Source organism: Nanorana parkeri, unplaced genomic scaffold (assembly GCF_000935625.1).
Source record: "Nanorana parkeri isolate BGI_ZX_2015 unplaced genomic scaffold, ASM93562v1 scaffold460, whole genome shotgun sequence".
NCBI classification, from domain to species: Eukaryota; Metazoa; Chordata; class Amphibia; order Anura; family Dicroglossidae; genus Nanorana; species Nanorana parkeri.
The window spans coordinates 517,175-543,692 of record NW_017306728.1 but is presented as its reverse complement, the minus strand read 5'-3'; the positions used below and the strand labels follow the sequence as shown (position 1 = coordinate 543,692).

General features: G+C 43.7%; 1 protein-coding gene across 1 annotated transcript in view; it reads right to left on the bottom strand.

The window, feature by feature from the left end:
* The window catches only part of TRAPPC12 (trafficking protein particle complex 12), a gene marked incomplete at its 5' end in the record, with an annotated part of 102,482 nt that overhangs the window by 12,121 nt on the left and 63,843 nt on the right, over positions 1-26,518 (bottom strand). The window contains 2 exons of the mRNA XM_018560499.1: positions 9,154-9,252; positions 24,925-24,998. Of these exons, the coding sequence (XP_018416001.1) occupies positions 9,154-9,252; positions 24,925-24,998 (173 nt within the window). The remainder of the gene's footprint in view (positions 1-9,153; positions 9,253-24,924; positions 24,999-26,518) is intronic.

Sequence of the window (26,518 nt, the reverse complement as noted above, 5' to 3'; positions counted from 1 at the left end):
GCCATAGTGAGAGACCTACTGTATATCACACTGGACACTGATGATCTAAAGCAGGGGTAGCTAGTCTTTGGCCCTCCAGCTGTGCTGATACTACAAATCCCATTGTGCATCTGCCTCTGAAAGCCGTGTCAGAGGCCTGCAATGTTTAATGGGATTTATAGTTTCACCACAGAGGGCCAGAGTTTGGCTACCCCGGATCTAAAGACTTTTCTGCAACCCACACACTACTTTTTTGGGGGGACAAAATGATCAGACAGCTTGGAAAACTACCCCCCTCCCGAGATATTGTCAGAACCCTCCTAACCCTGTGTGACCAGAGCATTCCTGATGTCTATGTCTCATTCGCTAATGTTTATCCCCTCACAACAGCCATTTTTATGAAAATATCAGAGCACAAAGTACAAGTTGAGTGACCCATAGTACAGGTGTAGGCAACCTTGACACCCCAGAGTCATGTCTGACTGCCAGAGCCTTGTAGTGCATCCTGGGATTTGTAGTTGCACAATTGATGGGGTGCCAAGGTTGCCTACTCCTGCCACAGCATTACACCATCAAATTCCCCTTCCGTGGATTGAAGTTGAGTGAAACCTGATTGGCTGTTTGTTCCAGTAATTCATTATAGCTCCTTGTGCTGCATTACTGAATAATCCCCAACTAAAGAACAAAATGAACCAGTACAAATGTGCAGGTCAAGGGCTGCTAAGCAGACTAACACAACCTCAATTGTCACTAAAAAATGTCTGCACCATTGCATATAAAGTAGTAACATCAAAGTATTACGATCTTGTAGATTGTATGCTGATGTTTTTTCACTGTTTATTGTATTTCTCTCAACACATAGCATGCAGCTGGATGGTACATGCAGGTTAATGGACATATATTACTTTGTTTATTCATCAATGCTTTATTGTTCACAATATACTCATCTCCTTTACTATTTGTGTCATTCCACATGTCATTAGAGGTGGTTTCATGCACTATGTATTTACTATGTATTTGACCTGTGTCATGCTAGTTTAAGGGCTCAGTGTTGGTTGTCCTTTTCAGCTGTATACGATTAGTTTTTATTTGTTTTATCTGTTATATATGTGTAGGGTTATTACTGATGAAGGGTGTTAATACAGTGTTACTTTAATGGTGGTTTTGTTATTTTGTATGATACAGTATACTATTAAAGCCCATATCCGGGGGAAAAAAATGCTCCCCTTGCATTGGGACTATCTCTGCATTACAAGGGGTTAAAAGAGAACTATGAGGTACGTGTTTTTCCCCATAGTTCTCTTTAGGGTCACGGGAGGACATATACTAACCTCCTCCCGTGACCCAAAGCTCAGCATATCGCGGGCATACTGTGAGCTCTGCAGCCAGGACGGATCCAGACATTACTCCACTAGATCCACCGAGCTGCGTGAGTGACAGCGGGCTCTGTCTATCTAGAGGCAAAAGTGTGCACTGCCTAGGGGGTGTATGTGTGACACTTGAAAGATCACTTACACACAATCACGCTATATAAGGAATCAGAAGACGATTATTCACCCTTCAAGATTTTTTGTTACACATTGCACTCATCACCATATGAGTTTGGACTTTGTTTTTGGATAATCACTATAGTTCACTGGCTGTGTTTTTGGAGATCTGTGTTTTCAGTCGGGGGTTTTGGAGATCACCTGGTGGCTGCAGGACATACCCTCTAAATTTGCTGGTTAATTGATTTTTGTTGGTCCAATTATTATTTGTATTGACACTTAATATTTGTATTGTTTTTTTATTGTGCTTGATCATAGGGTCTCACTTTGGTTGTATGAATTTCAAATTTTTCTGAATAACGACACTTTTTGGTCACAAATATAAGAGTGTATTGTTTTATGACACAACAAATGTTATAGCACATAAGGAGATTCAGCGCCCCAAAATCTTCATATAAAGATATAGAGGCAAAGCCAGCTGTGCCCGCCTCCCCCCCTTCCGTTTCTCCATTCAGCACTGGAGGATTGGAGAGGGGAATCCCTGCGGGGAGCTGTGACTGAGTCACCGCTCGTTGCAGGGAGATGATCGACAAGTGAGCGGATGGGCGGCATGTTTCTGCTCACTTCTCGATCGATAGAGCCGACCTGTGACGGCTTCTTTGTCACAGGTCGGCTCTAACTATGAGGATGAGTGGAAATCACTCACCTCATAGATCTCCATTAAATGCTTGATTATGTGTAAGGGACATATGTTTTTCTTACCTGATCCCCGCTCCCACAGGCTTGGAGACTGGTGCCTCCAAACTCTTCCCCCTGCGCTCCAAAGACTACTGGCGTCATCATGCACAATGCAGGGACCATACCAGGCAGCCCACGAGTATGCTGAGGGACAGTCCGGAGTGCTGGGAAGGGAGCTGAGCGGGGATCAGGTAAGTAAAAAGTCCTTTACAAAATGCCCTAGGCCTAGACATTAATGAGCAGTTAACCCTTGAAGTGCAGGGGTAGTCCTACTGCAAAATCAGTTTTTTTTTTCTTCTCTGGAGCTAGGCATTGATAATTCTTCTTTACATGCAATGGTGCGGACATTTTTTCAGGGGCAATGAAGGTTGTAGTAGTTACTGAATAAGCCCATCAGTGTATCCTTTACACATACAGTACGAGTCTGTGAACAGCCCTATGTATCCTGACCTTGCTCCTCTTATGAAGTAATCAGACCACCGAAGATAAAATTACAAATCGAGTTTGGGTCTCGGTAATGAATACGGTCACTGTAAGTGAAAGAGTTAATGGAATCTGGGGTGCCTTCTTTTACTGGCAAGGCAAATTACATAAGGAAGTTTAAAAGCGGCTTTCGGCTTCGATCATTTTAGTCAGAATTGGAAAACAGCAGGGGTGGCTCTTGTAGAACATCCACGATTAATGAGGTAATAAGCAGTGCGCAAACTTCTTCCACCTCCACCAGCCTTCTGAAAGTCGTGAAATCCGGCCAATGGAAAACAGAGAATAACAAAGTGCAAAATAATAATGCCGCTAATTGTCTCCCGAGGAGGTGACAACACAATGTACAGACAAGTATGAATTATACTTTTCTATGTCATCCAGCAATCCTCTCAAAACATTTTGAGGTGAATTAAAACTGGAACAGAGAAAATCTGGAGCAGCTGTGCATGGCAACCATTCAGATTCTCTCTTCAGTAAAGATTTGAACATGAAATATAGAAGCTGATTGGTTGTCGTGCACAGCTGCTCCAGATTTGCTCTGCTCCAGTTTTGATAAATTGCCCTCACTGTTCAAATACATTGCCAAAGGTCTCACAAGTTCAAACTTGTCACCCCAAATGTTATGTGCAGTCTGTGGGCCCACTCACTGTCCAGCTTGTTATGTCTTTTGGGGACACCAGCAGTCAGGTGCCATACAGTCTGGCTATGTTCCTTCCTATCTTGGAGTTTGGGGAGTCCTAGTACACTTTTGGGTACACCTCCAGTGACATGTTGCTGGAAAGTTTCTCAATATAGAACATTGAACTCCAGGAAAACTGCTAAACACACATACATTCAGGGGCGTCACCCCCTCTAAAAAGTCGAGCACTCGGTCATGGACCGGAATCCCTACAGTGTCAGGAGAGAGGAGGGGACCCGGGGGCATACCTCATCCTGCCAGGTGAATGCCCCCTCCTCTCTCTGCCTGCGTCCATCACTAAGATGGCCGCCAGCAGGCGTCAATTAGATGACCACGCATGCGCGATGACGTCACGGCTCCGGGTGACACCAGGCCTTGGGACGCCCCTGCGTACATTACATACATACATAAAATCTCATCTACCTGCCAAAAGGTTTGTATCTGTCAAGTCATTACTGATAGCACAGCCAGCCCGGTGATCTGATGTTACCCTACTGCAGTTAAAGCAGAACTAACGTTATATTAAAGTATATTCATTTATTAATTACAGATATTTATATAGCACAGACAAAACACAGTGCCTTACATAGTGCACATTCACACCAGGCCCCAATAGTGCACATTCACACCAGGAGACAATTAACCTTCCAGCGTGTCTTTGGAGTGTGGGAGTAAACCAGAGTAGCCAGAGGAAACCCACACAGAATTCTTACTGACAGTGTCCTAACCGGGATTTAAACTTGGGGACCGCCAATGCTGCAAGCAAGCAGAAGTGCTAACACTAAGCCACTGGGGTGCCCACAGATGATCTGTAGCCATAATGCACTACTTATGTAAACATTATGGCAGATGTACCTGCCAAGGGGACCCCTCCGGCGATGTGGTGGTGGAGATCTTCCTCGTTGCTCCAACACCACTGTGCACATGTGCGCCTGATCTTTAGATATCTTGATTGTTCAGCCTGGGATGACATAACTCCTGCACATGCACACCAAGTCATTCTCAGAATGTACACTGAGCTGCACATGCGCATTAGAAACCTCCCAAAAACATTGCTGGCAGGAAGAAGAGGAGCTTTTATTGCAGAAAAGACATAGAGGCTCTTTGGCAATAATGCCTGCCAGTAATGTTTCCTAAAACGGCTTTAGATCTGCTTGAAGTAACACTTACAGCTCCTCCTTACTGCCCCCAACCTGTCAATGGACAGTAAGGGCCCGTTCACACTATCCAGTGCGTTCTTTGTACAGTCCTGTGCCATGTTTGCGATGCGATCACCAAAAAAATAGTGCACGACTGGAATGCAGGGCATTGCGGTACTACACGTTCCGTTGCGGGCGGGCGGTGCGTGTGCGCTGACATTGACATGAACGGCACCACCACGCCCCCTCCCACCCCGGAATGCGGGGAAGCTTTGTTTATGCGATCCAGTGCAATCATATTACGGGACTGTGCAATGAACGCACTGGATAGTGTGAACGGGTGCTAAAGGAGAAGCAGCACACTAATGAACTCATCTCTCGGGCACTCTGCTCTATTCTCCCATCGACATGTTACTTGTTAGTACGTATGCACTGCAGCACACCTGACTCTCAGTCCTGAACCTCCCTCTCTCAGTCTGAGCTTTGTTGTACAGGATTACAAAATACTTATATAAAAGTAAAATGGAAGTATTTACACTTACATGTAAACATATATTTAATGTTTTTTTTAATGAATTCATCCCTACATAAAGCGTATGTTTTGTCTGGAGTTGAGCTTCAAACGCCATCAGTACAAAATGCTCAGTTTAAAAGCAACTGATATCATCAGATGAGTAAAAGATATGCCCTAGTTACACTCAGAGAATATACAGACAAAAAACAAGCAGATTGTATTTGTAGTGTAAAAAGAAAATCTTGCAGAGATCTATCCATTTGATCACGTTTGGTCTGATAGCACTCGATGTGACAGCAAGCATTGCCTGCCACAACCGACAATGTATCTATTACATGGCAGGACTTGTCAGCACACACATCTCACAATCTTATCTGGCTGAACCAGGCCGCAAGAACAGATTGCACATTGTGTCTTCATCTGTTTCATATGACTGACAGATTAAAGACAACCTGGCACCTACATTGGGGAGGGGGGTGAAAAAAAATGTGCCATTTCTGGAGAACAGTGCAAAATATGTCCAGTTATAACAGAGGGCACCTGTGATGTCATGAGACACGAGCCTTGAAAGTGTGTAACAAAATGCAGAACCTCAGGTGTGCATAATATCACTCAGATCTCAGAAGAAAGAGATCTGCTGACTTTAAAAGGTAATTTAAAGAAGAACTCCGGCATACATTTGATTAATACTTGCAGTGGGGCTACCCCCGCACTGCAAGAGTCAAATGCTCCTTTTGGTCTAGGAGGTGAAAAAAAAAAAAAAAAAAGATCCTTGGAGCCGGCTTGCACTTAAACCGGTCCCTGGAGCCTCTCTCTCCTTCCCCTGCAGCGGCCCAAGGTCCCCGAGTCATCATGTTCTATACACAATGTATAGGTGGTAAGGACGCCAAGGAACATACCATCATTGCGGAAGAGGAGACAAACTGGACCTAAGCTTTAGCCTAGACAAAAACGAGCAGTCAACTCTTTCAGTGTGGGGGTAACACCACTCTAGGGGTTAAAATTTGTGCCCAGAGTTCTGCTTTAAAGGCTAAGATTACCTTTTTGACCATGTTCCACGTGTAATTAGCAACCCCCTGCGCCCCCACCCACTTACCTGAATTGCAGGGATCTTCTCTCTGCAGGCTTGTTAACATTTTTTAATTTTGGCTCGGCTGTACATAGCTCTGCCCATACAACCACATCATACATTGACAGCATCTGTGCCTGGAGAAACGACAAGTCTATCTGCCACCACGGCTGAGGTGACATCACCGCACTTGTAGTCCACTGACACTTCCTCCTGTACATGTAACTGAAAGTCTGTATAGAGGTACGGACACTGATGGGAGGAAGGAGTCTGCAAAACCAGGGCACCCCCTATCCACTGATCACGGTTACAAGGCTTTACTGGTTCCAATACAAAAAAAAAATATAAAGAGGTGCGCCTTTGTTATTTATTTATTTTATTTTTTAATTGGAGAATTTCCCTTTAAAGGCCATCTTATATTACAGGAACCTGCCATTGCTGACCCCTCCCCTTCCACGTTTTGAGAATGCTAGTTCCCTGGCTGCCATTGTAAGGCTTAAAATGTGATGCCACTTCGCTAAAGCAAGTATAGAGATAAGAAATGTAAACACCTTTTTGACACTCATTTAAAGCATGCTTCTTTTCTATGCTCCTCAAGCTCCATCTAGTGCCCATAATGCAGTATTTGGCTGATATTACATTCAACCTTGAAAAAAAAAATGCTGCTAACATTCGGTTTTTTTGCCTAAATCTGGACAGAACGAACGTACATTCAATTGCACAGCGAGATTGGCTCTGCCAATTGTTTATGACTACACCCCTAAGAGTCTTATTCAGTCAATAATGCAAAGAGCAAAGTACTAAGAGCCAAGTGAATAACTCATAGCAATATACAGTAATTCACTTTACTGGTACCAGACAAGTACAAGATTAATTCTAATAGGCTGCTGAGAGAGGTACACTTTGTACTTAAGTCCAACTGAACCATCTTCATTTCAGGCTCCATATACAGTAATGAATATGCTTCTTTGTTCATTTTTGCTTCTATCTGCTTGGTGCTGCAGCAAGAGCAAAACAAACCCTGTGCTGGCAGCACTACAAGAGTCTGACTGACACTCTTACATGCAAGATGAAGCCTAGCTCTCCAACATGGCTCCCCCTCCTAATCAATACTTCAACTCAAGGCGTGATGGGGATATTGATTAGAGCAGTGTGCAGTGGGGAGTCTTTGACCATAGAAGAGCTCAAGTGAGAGAGCTGATGTGTGAGAGCTGATGTGTGAGAGCTGATGTGTGACAGCTGATGTGTGACAGCTGATGTGTGACAGCTGATGTGTGACAGCTGATGTGTGACAGCTGATGTGTGAGAGCTTGGGTCCAACACTACTATGTATTGCTATGAGAAAAAAAAAAGGAGACATCATTACTGATGGCATATGTGTGACAGCTCAAGTGCGAGAACTCGGGTCAGACTTTACTATGTGACGCTAAAGAAAAAAAAAATTAGTAGTAAAAAAGAGGCATCTTAATTACTGAGAGCTTGTGTGTGAGAGCTCGGGTACTTCTCTTAAATGTGCAGCCAAAAGAAAGTAAAAAAAGATGCATCTTTATCACTAAGAGTCTGTGTGTAAGAGCTCATGTCCGACTCAGCTATATGCCACTAAAATAGATAAAGATTGATCTTTTTTATTTATCTATTTATTACCGAGAGCTTGTGTCCAACACTACTATGCACTGCTATTAAACAAAACAAAAGAAACATCTTTATTACTGAGAGCTCGTGTGTGATAGCTCGTGTGCAAGAGCTCGGGTCCATCTTTACTATGTGCTGCTAAAGGAAAAAAAAAGAGGAAACGTAATTACTGAGAGCTTGTGTGTGAGAGTTCAGGTCCTTCTCTTGAATGTGCTGCTAAATGAAAAAAAGTAAAATAAAAAGTCACATCTGAGAGTCCGTGTGCAAGTGCTCATGTCGGGCTCAACTATACAGTGCTAAAATAAATTTTAAAAAAACAGACATCTTTATTATGGAGAGCTCGTGTGTGAGAGCTTGGGTCTGACTTTGCTATGTGCTGCTAAAAGAAAAAGAGGCATATTTATTACTGAGAGCGCGTGTGTGAGAACATGTGTCTAAACTACTATGTGCAGCTAAAAGAAACAAAAAATAAGTAAAACAGACATCTTTATTACTGAGAGCGCAGGTGAGAGTGCGTGTGAGAAATAGTGACAGGCTCTACAATGTGCTGCTAAAAGAATAAATAATAAAAGAAACATATTTATTACTGAGAGCTCGTGTGTTAGAGCTTATGTGTGAAAGCTTGGGTCTGATTCCACTATGTGCTGCTGAAAGAAAAAAAAAAAAGGGCACATTCATTTCTTACTGGAGATTAAGTTTTTATGCACTTTTTTTTTTTTTTTTTTTTTTCTCGTTTTTTTAAAAAAATTTATTTTGCACTTTTTTTTTTTTTTTTTTTACTCTGCTGTTCTATAAAAGACATTTATGTGATTGTTTACAACTGATCACATTCACAAACATATCAAACAGAATCTTACAGACCACCAAGTTCTCTGTTCATAAATGGCTCCGCATTGTGCATTCCAGGCCAGACTCTGCACATGGCACCGGCAGTATCCTCCTGGGAATGCAGCACATAAGACAAGAATGTAGATTGTGGCCTTGTATGGCCCGCTGAAGCCAGGAAGGTCACAGTCAGCTGCGGGCCCATAGCATTGCCACAGTAATACAAGAGATTGTGGACACCTGTCAGGACTGATATGCCAGGCTGTGTAAGAGACTGGAGTAACTCTGACAAGGGGATTATAGAGGAGTTTCATAAGCCTGGAGCTTACATCTTTCTGTAACACAGCACAGAGCCCCCCTCCTCTGTCCAGTGGGAGATCTCACCAGTTTCTGCTCTGTACCTGTAAAGAATCTGGCATCGGCGCATCATTCCCAGACAGGCTCCTTAGCCTACTAATCATTAGCTAATAATTGTAATGTCCGATTTACAGGATGAGCACCAGAACAAATGAGCTCCCCTGTGGCTCCTCCACAGCAATATTTCACGTTATTTAATGACCACATAACTAAATGGGAGAATTTGTACTGGTTGCGAGTTCTGCAATTACCTGAAGAAAAATCCTTCCGATACCGCTCAGCAACTGTGGCTCCTGCTGGGGGTAATACTTTATAACGGCATGATAGGCTTCCACCGCCAGAACGTAATCCTGCAAAAAGGGGGGGAGAATGAGCACAATTTATTATTGTTATTTATTTTACTTTAACTATCAGACATCTGAAGCTGGATGCTGCCTAAGCATTCTTTCCAGCAAAACTCAAGATCTGCTCCCCCTCTCCCAACAACGAGCAGATTGTCACACGGATGGGTTTCACAGGGTGCCAGTCTGTTATACGGTTCACTTCTATTTCAATATCATTGCTGAGAAAAGGCATTTCTATGTTGACAGCCGGTGTTTCAAGGGTCAGTCCACACAAAATTAATATTCTGGTCATGGGTGGATGCTAGTGAGTTCAATCACTCACTAATGTTTTTGTATCTCCCATGGATTCCACTGACGGGAGTTTTCCCCTAGTGTTCACAGCTCCTCCCCGTACTTATTGTGCTGCATATGGAGAAGAGAACTAACAAGCCAGTATCTACTCAAAAACCAAGATGCCAGCTTTGGAGGATTGATCTTCAATATCGGGCATATGCACCAGCAAAGCACAAGCAGCATTAATTTCCTTGCCAGTTGAACGTTTCCTTGACAGTGATGAATAAAGGAATCACACACAAACAGAGAACAGGCTATAGACAGTCTGCCTCTGTGTGCCCTTAATCACCCCTCCAAGCAAACAAGATACTAGACCATACACAGGGCAGCCGTCAGAAATTTTGGGGTCCCTTACACGGCTTTAGGCCTGCCCCCCCCACCCCCATGGACACAGACTTATTGACACGCTGGACACAGGACCCACCTGAGAGTGACCCTGCAGAGCCCACCATAGATGCTGCACAGCCCATCTGAGACTGTCTATGGTGGGCTCTGAAGGGGTCTCAGGTGGGCTGGTCAGGGCTGCATCCCTCCCCTCCCTCCTAGCTCCTCTTACCTGCACATGTGGCCTCGTCTGCCGCCGGACAGGCTAGAAGTGACGTCACTTCCGGCCAGTACGACATCAGACGAGCAGCATCGCTGATGGGGCCCCAGCTTGTCTCGAAGCCACAGGAGCGGTGCACCTTACTGTATAGCTGGTGACAAATTGTTGAGTGCGTTTGTCGTTTGTTTTGTTTGACCGATTTGGTGCAGCGACGCATGGGGTTTCTCAGCTGCCAATAGGATGTGCGGGATCCCTTGTGTGTTTCTGTACCTTTAAGGAGGTTGGGCGTCCTCCTGACAAACCTGCACCCAATTTGATATCTTCTGCCCCCATGTGCTCCAAGATGGAGACTCTCATAGTTTAGAGTTAGGACCGCACTATAAGAGGTGCCTTGGCGCGGCAGTGCGGCTTACACATCCTCGGCAGAAGACGTGTATCCAAACCTCTGTCATTGTCCTTAGTGGTGAGACATGTTGTTTTACATGCTGGTTTTGCGAGTGTGCCATGATGCCTTTCTACTGTAACACCACACAACTGTCACATAAATACAAAGACTCAGCCAAGCAATAATATTTATGCCTATGGGGAGGTTATGGGCTCTCAAAGACTCCTCCATCACTGGTTTGTCCAAGTGAAATCCAGAACATTTGGACAAGGGTCCATAACAATCCAATCACTTAAGCTGGCCATACACTGGTACATTTGCGCACAAATGCTCATACGAAAATATTTCAGCTGGCTACAGATGATAGCTCAACCAAGTGAAAAGCCTGTACCTTAAACTATCACTAAACTCAGCAGTTAAATCTTACAAATCCATTCAAGTCCCTTAGCTATTATCAATAATGTATCTTATTTGTATATCACTCGGCTGTAGATCCTCACATCATCTCTGAATTGGTGCTGACACTGTCCTTCCTTCTGGATGATGGCTACTTTTGTTCCCCATGGTCCCTGTGTGTGTTGTAAAGTAGCCACCACTCCAAGATCACTTCTGTGATGGACTACAATCCCACGTTTAGTATACTAGTTTGTATTGAGATTTTGTTCCCCAAGCTCATGGGAGTGAGCTTGGGGAACAAAAGTAGCCACCCTCCAGAAGGAAGGACAGTGTCAGCACCAATTCAGAGATGATTTGAGGATCTACAGCCGAGTGATACACAAATAAAGCCCAGTATTGTTATTAGTTAAGGTACTTGAATGCATTTTTAAGATTTAACTCCTGAGTTTAGCGTCACCTTAAAGTCAACATGGATTCCTCAAGTTTCCTGTATAAGTTCCACAATACCTCATTTTAACTAGAAATGCTTTAAATCGGCTATATTTCTAGCCAATACCAGGGAGAGTATGGAGAGCAACTGGCATAGACGAGTAAAGATCTTTTTTTAACTTTACTTTGACTGCTATCACATAGGGGGGCTGACAAGCCCCCCCATGTGATAGCAGATGGTGGTGACAGGTACTCTTTAAGGTGATGCTGGGGGTCCAAAAGACCTCCAGTGTCACCTTTACACTGAAAATAAGCTATTGAAGTGCAGATCGCACTTCAATAGCTTATAGCTGGGCTGCAGGAGCCCAGAGCTGACAGCTCAGGGACTGGAAGTGATGCAATCTGCATTGCTCCCGGTCCCATAGAACAGGGAGGGGATCGATGAACGGAAGTTCATCGACCTCCTCCCCAGCTCCCCGCGGACACCAACGAAGCCGGTCCCGGGCCTGTAGGAGGGGCAACGGAGCCTGGGAAGCACGGCGGCGGTGTCCGGCGGGGGGGTGCGGCCCCTTCTACGGGACACAGAAGCGATCTGGTGACAGGTAAGTCGCTAGAATCGCTTTTGTTGTAAAGCCGACTAATGCTGCCGGGAGTCTGTTTAAACAGCCCCGATGCTGGCGACGTACACTGTACGTCGTCAGTCACGAAGGGGTTAATTTCTGATAGATTTTTGTAGAATTACTCATGTGTTAGTGTCCTGAGCCATCAAAGGATTATCAGCAACAAAAGTCAACTGAGCCCATATATCTGTAAAAAAATAAGTCAAGGCAACTGGACACTTGCATTCAGAGTGGATGACCAGAGAAACGTCTTCAAGAAAAATACAGCAAGTCGAGTTGCCTTCATTTATTTTTATAGATATACTGGGACCTGGATGAATAAGAACTTTCACAGACAACTAGGCCCATAGTTACATAGGAGGCACTCGCCGTTGAGCCTGCTTTACACACCTACTGTATGTGTGCACATTTTAGCCTGCATGGTAACACACACACACACACACACACACACACACACACACACACAGGTGTGAATAGACCCTAATAGTCAAGTAAATAGCTGTGCCTGAACCAGCCACAAGGAAAGAATGGGATTTCTATTCAAAAGGCAAGAATATTCATGAGTCTCACAGCAGGCAAACAGTGAGAAAGAATAAATTAGGTCTTCGATTTCTTCACTGACTTAATGATATGCCGCTCCAGCCGTCCAAAAATGTCAGTGCTTCTGAGTAGGTGGTACACATCTAAAACATATCCGCCCAGTCTCCTCCAATGGATTGTTAGGTGTTTAAGCAACCCAATTGCAGTCATACAGGAGGTAGGGTGCTTGTGTAACAGTATGCAGATACCATCTTTCAGAAGTATTAGCACCAGATCCTGTAAGAGATGCAGTGGTAGACTGGGTAGGTGGGGAAGCACCTAGGGAATCTAGAGGTAAGATTTGGCATTGGAAGGTACCTCCTCTGCAACTATGACCTTACTTTAGGTTTACTGAACACGACAGGTCTGATTTAAAAAGTATTCACCAAGAGGAGTTAGGTTCTTATCATTATAAACACAAACATGGAACCATTGTTCTAACTAGTCAATGCTCAGTGACGATGCAGGACCTGACAAAGTGGCGCTCTAGTACAACGCATATAAGCAATAAAAATCCAAATGTATTGCTAATTGTAAACTAATGTCTTTATTCAACCTCAAATACTATGTAACTATGTAACAGTAATAACTATTAAAACAGTGATAAAGAGGAATATAAGCCCAGTGCTGTTTTGTTACTTGCCGTCCATAGTGTGACTTGCTGCAAATGGTCCTAAAGGAGCCTTCACAAAAACACATAAAGAGGACATCACCACACACTGGCTTAGTGTAGTACAACATTTTTTTAATAAACAAGTTAAAAAGTGGTAATGTGCTCACATAAGTATAATAAAAATGGCTTATCTGGCTCCGGAATTGTTTATGCAAAATTTGTTCAGTTTGGCCAGCGCAGAACACAGACTTATAGCTGGATAGGGAGCAGGCACCCACGTTCAGGGCTCCTGTGGTTTTCTCAGCTCCTGCTAGTCCTTTCACTTGCCACTGGTCTCTCGGCTCACTCCTTCAGCCACATGTTCAGTAGCCTTGGAATGTTTGCTAGGGATGCGTTTTGGATTGTATCCTTTCATTAGCCTCTCAATCCACTGGGCTTAGTTCCTTTATAAACACGGTTTTAATTGTTTTTTTGATTATATAAAGATATAAGCAGCAGCTAAATGTGGTGTGCCTGCTCCCTATCCTGGCCTAAGTCTGTGATCTGTGTTGGTCACACCAAACTAACTCTGCATAAAAACTTCCAGAGCCAGATAAGCTCTTTTTAGGTGATACATAATTGCCTATATTTCTCAGGGAGCAATGCCTAAAGTCCGCCTCCTGGTATTTTGTACCACAGTGACATCATGCCAACATATCAGGGCGTCAATGGTTATCTGATGGACTAATAGAAGATAATCATTTTATATGACTTAGGGCCCATTCACACCTAAGCGTAGTGGTAATCGTACATTACATTGCAATTAACACACCTACAGGGTTATTCGCAAAAAGGTGAAGGGTTTGGACGAAGGCAGGAGAAGTGAACTATCTAGGACAACATAGCTGAACTGGAAAGTGAGCTGAATTGGAGAATTTTTCCAAATCAGCTATTTTGGCCTAGATTGTTCACTTCTCCTGTCTTCTCCAAACTCTTCACCCTTTTGTGAATAACCCTGCTAGTGTGTGTTACTGTGCCTCGTGTGTAACATCGCCATTTATTTCAATGGCACTCTAATGCACCTCCTGGCTGAGGTGCGCTGCAATGCAAATCTGTGCATTTTGCTGGAAAAAAGTAGTGCATTCCCACTTTTTCCCCCCACTGCAGTGCATTGCATGGTATTGTGGTACCGCGTGTTGCAGTGCACTGCAGCTGGGAGGTGCGTTGGGGTGCCATGCAAAGGAATGGCAACACAATGCATCTGTCATACTGTAACGGATGTCAAATGCATTGCACAATAGCATGCAACTGACACAATGTTTAGGTGAAAACCGGCCCTTAAAAGGAGAAATATGGGGTCAGTGTTTTTCCCCATAGTTCTCCTTAGGGTAACGGGAGGACACAAACTAGCGTCCTGCTGTTACCCTAAGCTCAATATACCGCGAGCTACAGCTCGCGGTATACTGAGACGCCGGAGCGGATCCCGACTTAGACGACGGGAACCGCCCAGCTGCGTGAGTGACAGCTGGCTCTGCCTATCTAGAGGCAGAGCCAGCTGTACCCGCCCCCTCCCCCGTCCGTTCCGCCAGTCAGCGCTGGCAGATCGGAGCGGGAAGGGGGAAATCCAGCCCCTCCCCTGTCACGGCAGAGAGCCGTGACAGGATCGAGAGGTGAGCGAACCCGGTATGTGTTCGCTCACCTCCCAATCTACTGAGCCGACCTGTGACAGTCTCATTGTCACAGGTCGGCTAGAACTATGAGGTGAGTGAAAAGCACTCACCTCATAGTTCTCCTTTAAGCAGCAGAATTTAAGCCGAGCCGACTGCTGACTAATCTGTAAAAAATTAAGTTAAGGCAATTGGACTTGCTGTATTTTTTTTTTCTTGAAGACGTTTCACTGGTCATCCAACCAGCTTTCTCAAAGAGAAACGTGTGTCCCTATTTAATGATTTTGGTGACAACTATAAAATTTGGATTTCCTCTCACTATAAAACCTGACAGAGGTTCTAATTTTCCCCAATTAATAAAATAAAAAACTAACTTTCCACTTTGCCTCAGTAAACAACAGTACAACTATGTATATAAAATGTCACCATTTTTATATTACAATATATTTAACAATTAACAGAGATTAAAGAAGCAGTGACTGTGTCCCTTTAAGTCTTATGTCTACCCGGAATGCACAATTTATGTTATTCAGATAAGGAGAAAGCGGCCCATTTCCCATCTTCAATAAATCCTCTCATTTGAGTTTCTCAGATCTGATGTTGATCTATTATACAAGGAGATTAGCACCCTCCGAGATACGGTACATTTTGTAATTATTGTAAGAGCAGAGGAGCAAGCGGCACATTTTATCTTCAACAAATTAAATACCTCCCAAACTTCGTCCGGATACATAGATTGCACACAGATAATGGAGCCATCACCTGGGAAATACAGAGCTCAAATCATCTTTACACCTTTCAGATGAGAGGAAGAGCAGAAAATGGTGAATTGGGAGGGAAAAAAAACAAAACAAAAAAAAGAAGAAGAAGAAGATCTTCGCCTTATCTGACTTTAGTATGTACCTGAAGTCTCGCAAAGGCGGAAGTTCACAAATAAGACAAATATACTGGCAATGCTTTTTTAGACCCCCAATAAGTTTCAAAAGACCCTGGGAACCAGTATAAGCCCACCATGAAACATAACAAATCTGTTGATTGACAGGGAACCCTTCTTCAGTGTGTAGGAGATCTTGCTCAGCTACTGATTCTAACCGCCAAGCCCTTTACTGTATGGCCATGTTTTCTGCCCAAGGCTAGAGCATACTGTCCAACTTTCTAAGATGAGAAAGATGAGAACTTCCAGCAAAATGTATTTAGGCCATGGACACTAGGGGGGGGGGTGTTCGACCGATTTTCACAGATTTCTCAATTATTGGTATTGATCGATCAAAGTGACCGATATTACCGACAATGGTTCTTTAGGAACCAGCCAAAATTTGCACAGTTGATGCCGCTCTCTGGCCGGCATCCCTTGATCAGATGATTGAAGGAGCTGCCATCCATTGAGCTGCCGGCCCTGTTCGAGAATTTTGACAATGGCCGTTGGTGCTTCTTTGGGCCAGCCTGCTATTGCAATTTTAAATAGCCAATAGCAGCCTAGCTATTCATTCCCCTTCCAATTTTTTTTATCAGTGATGGCAGCCGCTGCCAAAATTAGAAGAAAAAAAAAACAAACCACAACCCAAAAAACATAGCAAGGGAATCAGCAGACGAGCTAATGCTTCACCTGCTTTTTTCCCCCTTTGTATTTGTAATTTGATCGGCCGTTGTTAGAGTACAAAGAAAAACAAACCAAAACAACAAAAAAAACCCGGAATCGACCGATGTCCGGCGACTGCCTGCTGTTTACATTCAGCTGCTTGTGCAGCTGAATGTAAACAGAATATCGGTTATCGGCCTGAAAGGTGGCCCATAAATCGCTATCGGTACCAGAAAATCCATATCGATCAACCCCTAATGGACACACCAGATATGTCCCCAGCTATGTGAACCATTAAAGAGGAACTCAATCAAAAAAGTACTCTTGCACTGGGGCTATCCCTACACTGCAAGGGTCAAGCGCTCATTTTGTCTAGTGCGTTTAGATTACAATCTCACGTTTAGTTTAGTAATTTGTGCTGAGATTGTAGTCCATCACAGGCGTGAGCTTGGAGCGGTGACTACTTTACAACACACACAGGAACCATGGGGAACAAAAGTAGCCACCCTCCAGAAGGAAGAACAGTGTCAGCACCAATTCAGAGATGCTTTGAGGATCTACAGCTCAGTGATGCACAAATGAGCTACATTTGGTTAATAGGGCATTTTTAAGATTTAGCTCCTGAGTTTAGTGTCAATTTAATGGTCAGTGGGAGAAAAGATAACTTGGCAGTAGCATCAGAGGCTTTTTGGGAAAGTAGTTTATGGTTGCTTTATTGCTAAAGGTTAATTTGGCAGGTTAATTGCTAAAAGGTTAATAAAAGGTTAACATTTTTTTTAGTGGTTGAGGGGCAGCATAAGATACATGTGCTTTTAGTAATTATACTTTTTATATTTGTCCTTGCAGCCTGCAAAAAAGTCAACTGTTAGGGGTTTCAGTTTTGTTAAAAAAACAGGGGTAAATCACTTCTGCCCACCACCAGAGGGAGCTCTAGACAAATGGCAGACTGCTTATTTACCAATTACAGTGTTGGTCTCTAGCCTTTCCTTTTGCCCCCTTTAGTGGTGGGTGGGAGTAGTTAATGGAAGAGAACAAGACAACCTCAGGAAAAAGGTGCTGCAAATAACCAGGCTATGGATATGTACAGCTCGCTTTAACGCATGCATACAGTTTTAGGGTATTTGAAAGGATAATATCAAGACCTGTCCGCATACCATAAAACAATACGTGTGCTTTATGTGCACCCATGTTTTTAATATGGTCCTTACATTATGAGAAAATGTAGAACATTATCACTAATAGCAGAAAAGAAGCCTTGGCAACAATGGACGAGAAGTTTGATTTGGATTCATAATTGTATTAAGGGTGGTTCCACAGTTAAGTTCTTCATGGCTATCCCACAGCTGTAGCACCATGGGGTATGGTAAAATATGAAAGAAAGAAAAATTAAGTCGAGGGCCAGTGACAAAAAACAAACTTTCATTGCTTTCTCCGAATACATCATCATAGTTTTAACTTTACTGCTGTATCAGTTAAACTTACCTCAACCTAACCTCTTAGCAATGCAATAACATGCAAACATGATGGGGAAGAGCTTAGAAGGTAGAACTCGAGCCTTTTATTTCAGTTTTAGATGGAATAAGAAAGAATCATAACTAGTCAGATTTTTCCTTGACTTCCTATTGTACCACTAGCACAGGAAGTGAGGCTAATCTTTTTAATGGAGACAGTGGAACATACTCAGTTTTTTTTTGCCGATTGTGTCCTATTGGGCTACAGGTGTAACAGCGAGGACAGAAGTGACAGGACCGCAGTAAAAAAACAAACAGCGGTTTTAAATCATTCCCACTAGCGATGCACCAATACAGGTTTTTCTGTACCGAGTACCAATATTTTGCTTTCAGTACTCGCCGATACCGAGTACCGATACCAATGCTTCCGCTGGCATAGAGCTAGTTTTCTGGCCACTCAGGAAGCCGGCTCTACGTTGTTTGACCGGCTTGATTGGCCGGGAAAACTGCTTTCCAGCCAATCAGCATCAAGCCAGCTTCCCGGCCAATCAGGAAGCCGAGCGGCGAGTAATGACCCTGCCTCCCGCCTCTCCTGATTGGCCTGGGAAGCCGGCTCCATATTCAATGTCTGGAAAACCGATTCCCAGCCAATCAGCATCGAGTCGGCTTCCCAGCCAATCAGTAAGCCGGGAGGTGGGTCATCACTTGCCGCCCAGCTTCCTGATCGCACGGGAAGCTAGCTCCATGTTCCCCTATGGCACTGCTGGTCAGAGGAAATGTTCCTCTGACTAAGTTTCAGCATCAAGGGAAGGTATGGGAGCATTTGGGCGAGTATGAGTACTCGCCTAAATACTCGGTATCAGCGCATCCCTAATTCCGAATAAAGATAAATATACACATTTCCTGGAGACCCACTTTAAACAGGTCCAATGCAAGATATAATGCTTGAAAATAAAGAACAAAAAGACCACAAGCAATTCCTGTTTTTCCTACTTCTCTACCTAACAATAGATCATCTATTACTATATGACAGGTACAGGTTGGCTAGTAGTCTCTTGTCTGTGTACATAGTGGGGTGTAACACGTGGAACTCCCCATCCTGTGCTCAAGACAGAGAAGTAATGGGAAAGACTTTGTGTAAAAATTATAACAATACAGCCGCCTAGTCGTCCCTTCAGCCTACAAGGAAATCATTATAGATTACATGCATGAAATCAATCAGCTTTTGTGGTGCAGTCAAGCACTTCCTACACTGATGCATTAAATGAGCACATTTGTGTTCGGTGATGATGAACAACATTGAGGTATGCTTACGCCGCAAACATGAAATACTACAAGTGACCTCTAGATGGCAACAAATAGTGCAGCTTAAAATTGGAGCAATCTTCCTTCTATCCTATATTTGCCGAGATAGACAAAAAAAATCATCACAGGCCTAAACTTGTCAGTAAACATTTTTAGATAAACATACCTTGACTATCGCATTATAGCAGGTTCTCCCTGTGCTATGTTCGATGACAAACAAAGGAAAACAAAGCCACAAGAACTAAATATAAGTGGAACAACAACAATTTGTACTGTAGGAAATGTATCATATAATGAGCCAGTTAACTGCTATGTTTTTTGGTTTTCTGCTTAATTGGCATTAATGGCAGGGACCATACTGTCCACATGCAGTGTATTACAATGGTGCTCACAGGGGTGTCCCCCAGGGTGGCTGGTGTTGGGTTCTGGCGGTGCATTTACCGGTAGTGGCGCATGGTACCTCTGGCTCAGTCTCTGTCCGGCGTCCCACCCAGCTCACTGACGTCACTGGGATGCCAGCCAGAGTGTCCTGTTAAGCTCCTTCCAACCAGTGATATCAGTGAGCTGGGCAGGACACCAGATAGAGCTCTTAACAACCTGGGATGAACTGGCTGGAAAGGGGCGGTGGGCACATCTACCCCCCCCCTTTTTCCTACATGACCCATTGAGATGCCACTTCAGGCCGCCTCATTATAGGGATGGCCCTGGCTGCATAGAAAAGAGCAAAACATGTATGACAGTATATCATCAAGACTTGCTGTAACTCAATGCAGAACTGCAGCATCCTCAAGTTATCACTTTCTATAAGTATCACGTGAGCACGCTGAAGGACATACCATCGCTGCAGTGGTGGAAGAGACAGACTAAAGGGAGCGTCGTCACAGCCAAAAACTGCACAGGCATCAGGATTTACATTTGAGCCCGCATCTCAGCCCAGGAAGTACATGCTGACCCTGGTGATGCCTAAACAAAGATGGTAGGCAACCTTGGCTCTCCAGCTGTGCTGAAACTACAAATCCCATAAGGCATTGCAAGCCACAGGCATGACTCCCAGACTCAGAAGCATGATGGGATTTGTAGTTTCAGCACAGCTAGATAGGTTGCCTACCCCTGTTCTAGAGAGAAAAGAAGATGGAGATATTATCAGGGAGAGTACTGTGATCTATGTGACCGTAAAAAAATGCATCGGATACTACGCCCGCATCTGATACTACGCCCGCATCTGATACTACGCCCACTTTTGAAGGTCAATTCACCCAAAAATATTTCAGTTATGGGTGAACCCAGGGACATGGAATTTTACATTTTCTTTGTGTTGGGAGGCAAGTCTCACCAAATTCTGCAGCTCTTCTGCGACATAAGTCACTGCACTTTGAATTTTGACAAATGGAAATCAGTAACTGCGCTTTTTAAACAGATGATGCAGCAGATTAAGGGCTGGTGCAGAACTAGGTGATCTGGGATGCGTGTACCGGGAATGTGCGACCGCGTGCTGTTGAACACAAAGATTGCCGCGCAGCCTTGTTGATTTCAATAGGGTTACATCCGCGGGGCAATCACAGAAAAAAGGTAAGTGTATCTTTTTTTGCGAAACACCGTGATCGTGTTAGATTGCACGGGCGGAATCGCGGCAGGAAACCAGCGCACCTGGGTTGCCATTAGAAAATAATGGCACTGCCAGCACAATCGGCAGTGGTCGTGATTCTGTGGCTGCGCAGCCATCCGTGTGGTTTCGTGCACGATTGCCGCGCGGTCACTGATCTCCATAGTGTGAACCTGGCCTCATAAAGTTCTACAATGTTTACATACTTAGAAAATAGAAAGGCTCCGCTTATTGACTGTTCCATAAAGATAAATCCATGTATTGGCTGTGGCTTGTACATGCGACTGCCTTCAGAAGGAGGAGATAAGAAAAGCGGTCACGCTCTTCCAGAGTCACTCTTCCCTTAGAGGAAACCAGAGCAAATTGCCTATAAAAATATACAACACGGAATGTCTACTTCCAAGTGCAGCTATTCAGAAGCATTGGGATCTCTGAAAAAACTGTTTGGATGTGACACAGAAAATATTCCCAACCCATCTCCTATCAAATAAACAACTGAGCAGGAGCCCACCAGGATATCCAATGTTCAGAATCTGTACATAACCCATCAACAGAGAACAAAACAGAACTGGAACTTAACTGTGTTGTAGGATCATTTCACAGTTACTAGGTTTTCATAGTGACGGTACAACATTTTGGTCTACTTTGCTTTCACTAGGGGCTAAAGAAAATAACATTACCTATTACTTTAAGCCAAACCTACCAGAAATGGCAGTCTAAGAATGATTAACCCTTCAAAATCCAGCTGAACTGTGACACCTACCAGAAGCGGCAAATTAGAAACCATCAGAAAAATGGATGGACTTCAACTATTTACAAATACAATTAAAGGAGAACTATGGGTAGAGTGAAATGCACTCATCCCCATAGTTAGAGCTGATGTGCAACACTGCAGCTGTCACATGTCGGCTCTACAGATCGAGAACTGAGCGATCACACACCGCTGATCATTCAGTTCACCCCTCCCCTCTCTGTTCCTACAGAGCTCATTGGAGGACAGACAGGGGAGCGGGCGGGCACCGCCACTTCTGGCTCTAAGGAGGCAGAGCCAGCTGTCAATCACTTAGTGAGGTGGATCCCGACAATATTCTCAGGCTCTTTCCCGGTTGTAGCGCAGCTCTGCGCTGTCAGCATATAGCGAGCATTAGCCTGCTATTTGCTGAGTTTTGGGTCACAGGAGGACATTAGCAATTGTCCTCCTGTGACCCAAAAGAGAACTGACACCAAAAAAGGTTTGGCCATAGTCCTCTTTTAAAACAGAACTTCAGCCACAGAGTTCGGCTTTGACATAAAAGTATCAGTACAGTAACACCACACAGATTTAAAGGAAGTATTTCAAACCAACATCTTCATTCAGGCTTCTTTTTTTTTTAAAGCAACCAAATAATGGATCCAGAAATGTTCCCACTGGTGCAAAGTTTTCTTAAGATCCACACTTTCTGTAATGATAATTTTCTCCTAACCTAGCCAACAGAATTCACAAACCCTGTGTATGCCTTCAAAAGGCGCTTGCCTGGTGGGATCTCGCCTTCTTTTTGTCTCATGTTATCCTTTGACTGACTCAGCGTCTGCAAGATCTAGTCTAGTGGTTTAGAAGTCTGAATGGTGTTTCGGTGTTGAGAGAAACCAGCACCATTTGGGAATACTGACCTATATATACACACACCATAAAAGACTTTAAAGAAACTGAGGGGGGGATTTTAAAATATCTGTAAATAGGGAATACAAAGTCCTTTATGACAGTTCTAATATAGTATGTGACCTCGATAGAGAACTACGGAGATGGCAGCAAAGAAGGCGTAACCTAAAAATTCTTATAGATGTTTATTTCCCCATATGACTGTCATGACGTTGACTAAATATTGGTGTAATGAGCAAAGCAGCTCGACGTCAGAATTTGCCATTATACCCCTTGTATATGTCAACTGGACGTATGGAGATCAAACAAGATGTTGTATGGTAACAGCATACATTGACAACCTTGTCAACTATTCAAAAGTGGTGGCTCTCCAGTTTAATACCGGTCCAATATTATTAGACAATTGATCATGTTTTTCCACAAACCAATGACAATCAAAGATACAGATATTAAAGGACTTGCATCAGTAACTAAAAAGTTACAGGGGTGTGACCAGCCCACCTGAGACCCTGCAGAGCCCACCATAGAGAGTCTGGGCTGTGTGAGATCTCATGTGGGCTCTGCAAGGGGCGCAAGTAGAAATCACAGGGCCCCATACAAAATTTTACTATGGGGCCCTGTGATTTCTAGTTACGCCCCTGCTCTTATGCCAAATAAAACACTTGCATCCAGTGTTATGTGCTGGGCTCTGCCCCTTATTCATGCTGGCACATCACAATGGCAGATGGCAACACTGGCAAATAGAACGCTGGAGGAGAAGGGAGTGGACCTACTTTCATCACCGCTACATTCTTCATTTCTAGGACCAGTTTAGTTTTTGTACTCTATATGGGACTTAAAGTGAACCTATTAAGGCAGAAATACAGGGATTACCACTGATGGGCTGTTTTTGAAGTTCAAGTTCTTTTATCTGTATACTTGTTTCTCAACTTAGTGGCCCAGAATAACCATATGCAAAGCATATCCGAGGCTCGTCAGTGACTTACCAGATGCTAAAGAAAGGTGATGAGCTTGGATTGACAAAAACAGTTAGAAATGGAACTGGCCATCGTGACAGGCTCCTTCTAAGGTGCATGCACATCTAATATTCTATGAGGCTGAGCTTCAAGAGCAATAAATCCTTTAATAAATCTACGCGTCTCTCATTTAACTAATGCAATGACTACCGATGGCCTATTTTTAAAGGCCATCCTTACAACACGGTCAATATCCAAAAGACATAGTAGGAATGCTACATTTCTATGTTCTCAGATGTGTAAAATTGAGTTTTGCTTATACTTGATGGACATGTGTCTTTTTTTAACCGGACTTACAATATAAACAAAAGCAGTAACACTCAAGGTCTAAGCCTAGGGTGACAATTAAAACATACACATATAGTTCATTATATTAGACTGTCATCACTGGGTCTGTAAAGTTCTCAGTGCACAGTAGTGCTGGCCAGTAAAAGGGACAGGCATGGTCTCTTACTTGCCTATCCCTCTGAGAGCCCATTCGCACCAGGGCGTTTGCGGATCAGTGCGGTTACCGCGCTGATTTCAAAAGGGAGGTTTTCGGGAGTTTTTAATTATGTTTCAGCGCTGAAACGCAATTAAAAACGCGCTAATCAGCATGGTTCCATTGAAAGCTGTATGGAAACCACACTGATCAGTGCGGCAAAAATAGTGCAGGGAGCAGTTCGGGCAGTTCAGACCGCGTGGTTGCATGAACTGTCCCCATAGCAGTGTATGGGATCATTCATGTCGGCGGATCTGCGCGGCCGAACCCCCCCGGTGTTAACTTGTCCTTGTTAGCACATGATCACTGAAGCACAATTGATTGGTTTCTTGTGCTTCATCACCACCTCCCAGTCTGAGCCTTGCTGTACAGGGACTACGAGAGGCTGGTACCAGGTCAAACGTAGGTATTAGTCTGTAGCTCAGCTTAAAGGCCATGTTTACTTTTTGAACCATGTTTGATTTCAAACCCATAGTCAGGATGTATCATGAACCAGGGTCACTATGCCTTTAAAGCTTCCTTTGGTGTATTAAAGCAACCTAACACATGACATGATTGTTACCCAACATAGCCAATTACTGTTCCATTAGGGAAATGATCATATGGGCATTTTGTGACCTCTACAGACACCCTCTAGTCAACTGATTAAACTGATCATCCAGAATAGATTTTCTCCACTGATTGCAACTGTCCATCTGAGATAAGGTCAACACCATGGATGCCTGCTCAGCAAATCAAACATTCATGCTCAACCATGCTCATAGCCACGATGGTCAGATCTCTTAAATACCACCTCATATCTATGGCCAGCCACGATGCTTTTAGCTGGTAGTTGGAGGGGGTAGAAACTGGTACAGGCTCCTGTAACCAACAGACAATATGGCAGATTTCATTTTTGTCTTCCAAATTGCATCACACAAATATAAGGAGAAAATCCAACGGAAAGAGTTTCCTTTGTGCGTATCCCTGGCGTGTGCTGCCAGACGGCATTCTAGAAGCTGGCGCGGCACTCTTCTCCTGTATATACGGTAGCTCTGCAGTTTGCTGCCGCCCACGTACCTTCATCATTAGCAGACAGTTTGCCATGGAGTACATCACCCGGCCCAGACGTGACCTCCACAGCTGAACAGAGGCTGCAAAATAAGATCAGCGTGTGAATGTGCACAAATAAATTAGAGGTTCTTTCTAGCCATCAATCACTGGTCCTATGAATTCTGATTTAAAAGATCCCCCTTGTTAACGCTGCTGGGTTTCAGGCTAGAGTTTTTAATACTCTCTAGGCTGCAAGTCAAGACAAAAAGAAAAAAAAAAAAAAGGTTATTTTTATTTTTTTCTGTTCACTGAGGGACGAGCTTGCCTAGTTCACGGATTAGAAGTCTACATAAATGATGCAGCCATGCAGAAGAGCCAGCAACCTTTCCAGTTTCCTAGCAGACATGCTAATTACAATGACAAAAATTCAGTGTCATAAAACCATTAGCATGCACATAGGATGCGTGCACCGGATGATATTAGAGGCTCATCATTATTGCAGGAGCAGAAAAAAAAACAGGATGTGCCGGTGGTATTTGTGAATGATTGTAATGCCAATGCAGACAGAGATGGGGGCGTCTGAGCCATATAGTTGTCAGCTTTTGGCAGCGTGAAGCCCAGGAGAAAGCGCTGAGCTCAACTACATCCCCTTATTGTTCTGTAGCTGGCAGCCTACATAGAGCTAAGCATCTGCCAATGTTACGAGATCAAAGAGGCTCACTAATCTTCTCAGGGCTGAGGGGACCAGCAGTGAACTGGTGCATAAGATTACAGAGCATCATGCAGCCCATCGATCTGCGCACACATTCCCTGTGCTCTGCCGGGTCCCTCACTTAGACTGCAAGCTCCTAGAACTAGAATTATTTTCAATATTTGTATAGTTGCAAGCAATACTAATTGATTTTTTTCTTAGGTTTTATTACCATCATGACTAGCAAATGCCATGCTCTTAGTTTATGATACAGTACATCTATTTGTCTTTTTCTGCAGATTTCCTTTGAAGGCAGAAACGGTCACATAGTAGGGATTCTGGTGCAGAAATGCCTGCAACACAGGACTTCAAGACACCGGTACTGACATTCTTGTTCCCTGCTGAATGAAATTATATATATATATACATATACATACACACACACACACATACTATATAATATATATCCGTGCCATGTCAACAATACTCACTAAAGCCTCCTTTGAATTTATGCATTTAAAGGAAACATGGTTTTGAGAGAAATATGGAGGTGGGCACTGCACTCTCCTTTTGAGAATGCCGGTTGCCGGCTGTCTTGCCATTTCATTGGCTTTAGTACCTTGGAACAAATAAGCAAATCAGGTGTTCAGAGTCTGTTCCAACTGCACCACTCACTGTATTGCTAGTCCAAGGTTAGATTCAGAAAACGCCAACCACCACCATGAAAATAGCACTTTCAGAAAGAAGTCTGCAATGACAACCTACACATGATGGTTTAAAGAGACACTGTCAGCTTTGGGCAAATAGACAGCTTTTTTTCAGCTTTGGGCAAATAGACAGCTTTTTTCAGCTTTGGGCAAATAGACAGCTTTTTTCAGCTTTGGGCAAATAGACAGCTTTTTTTTGCGTAAAAGTGCATACCTCCGACAC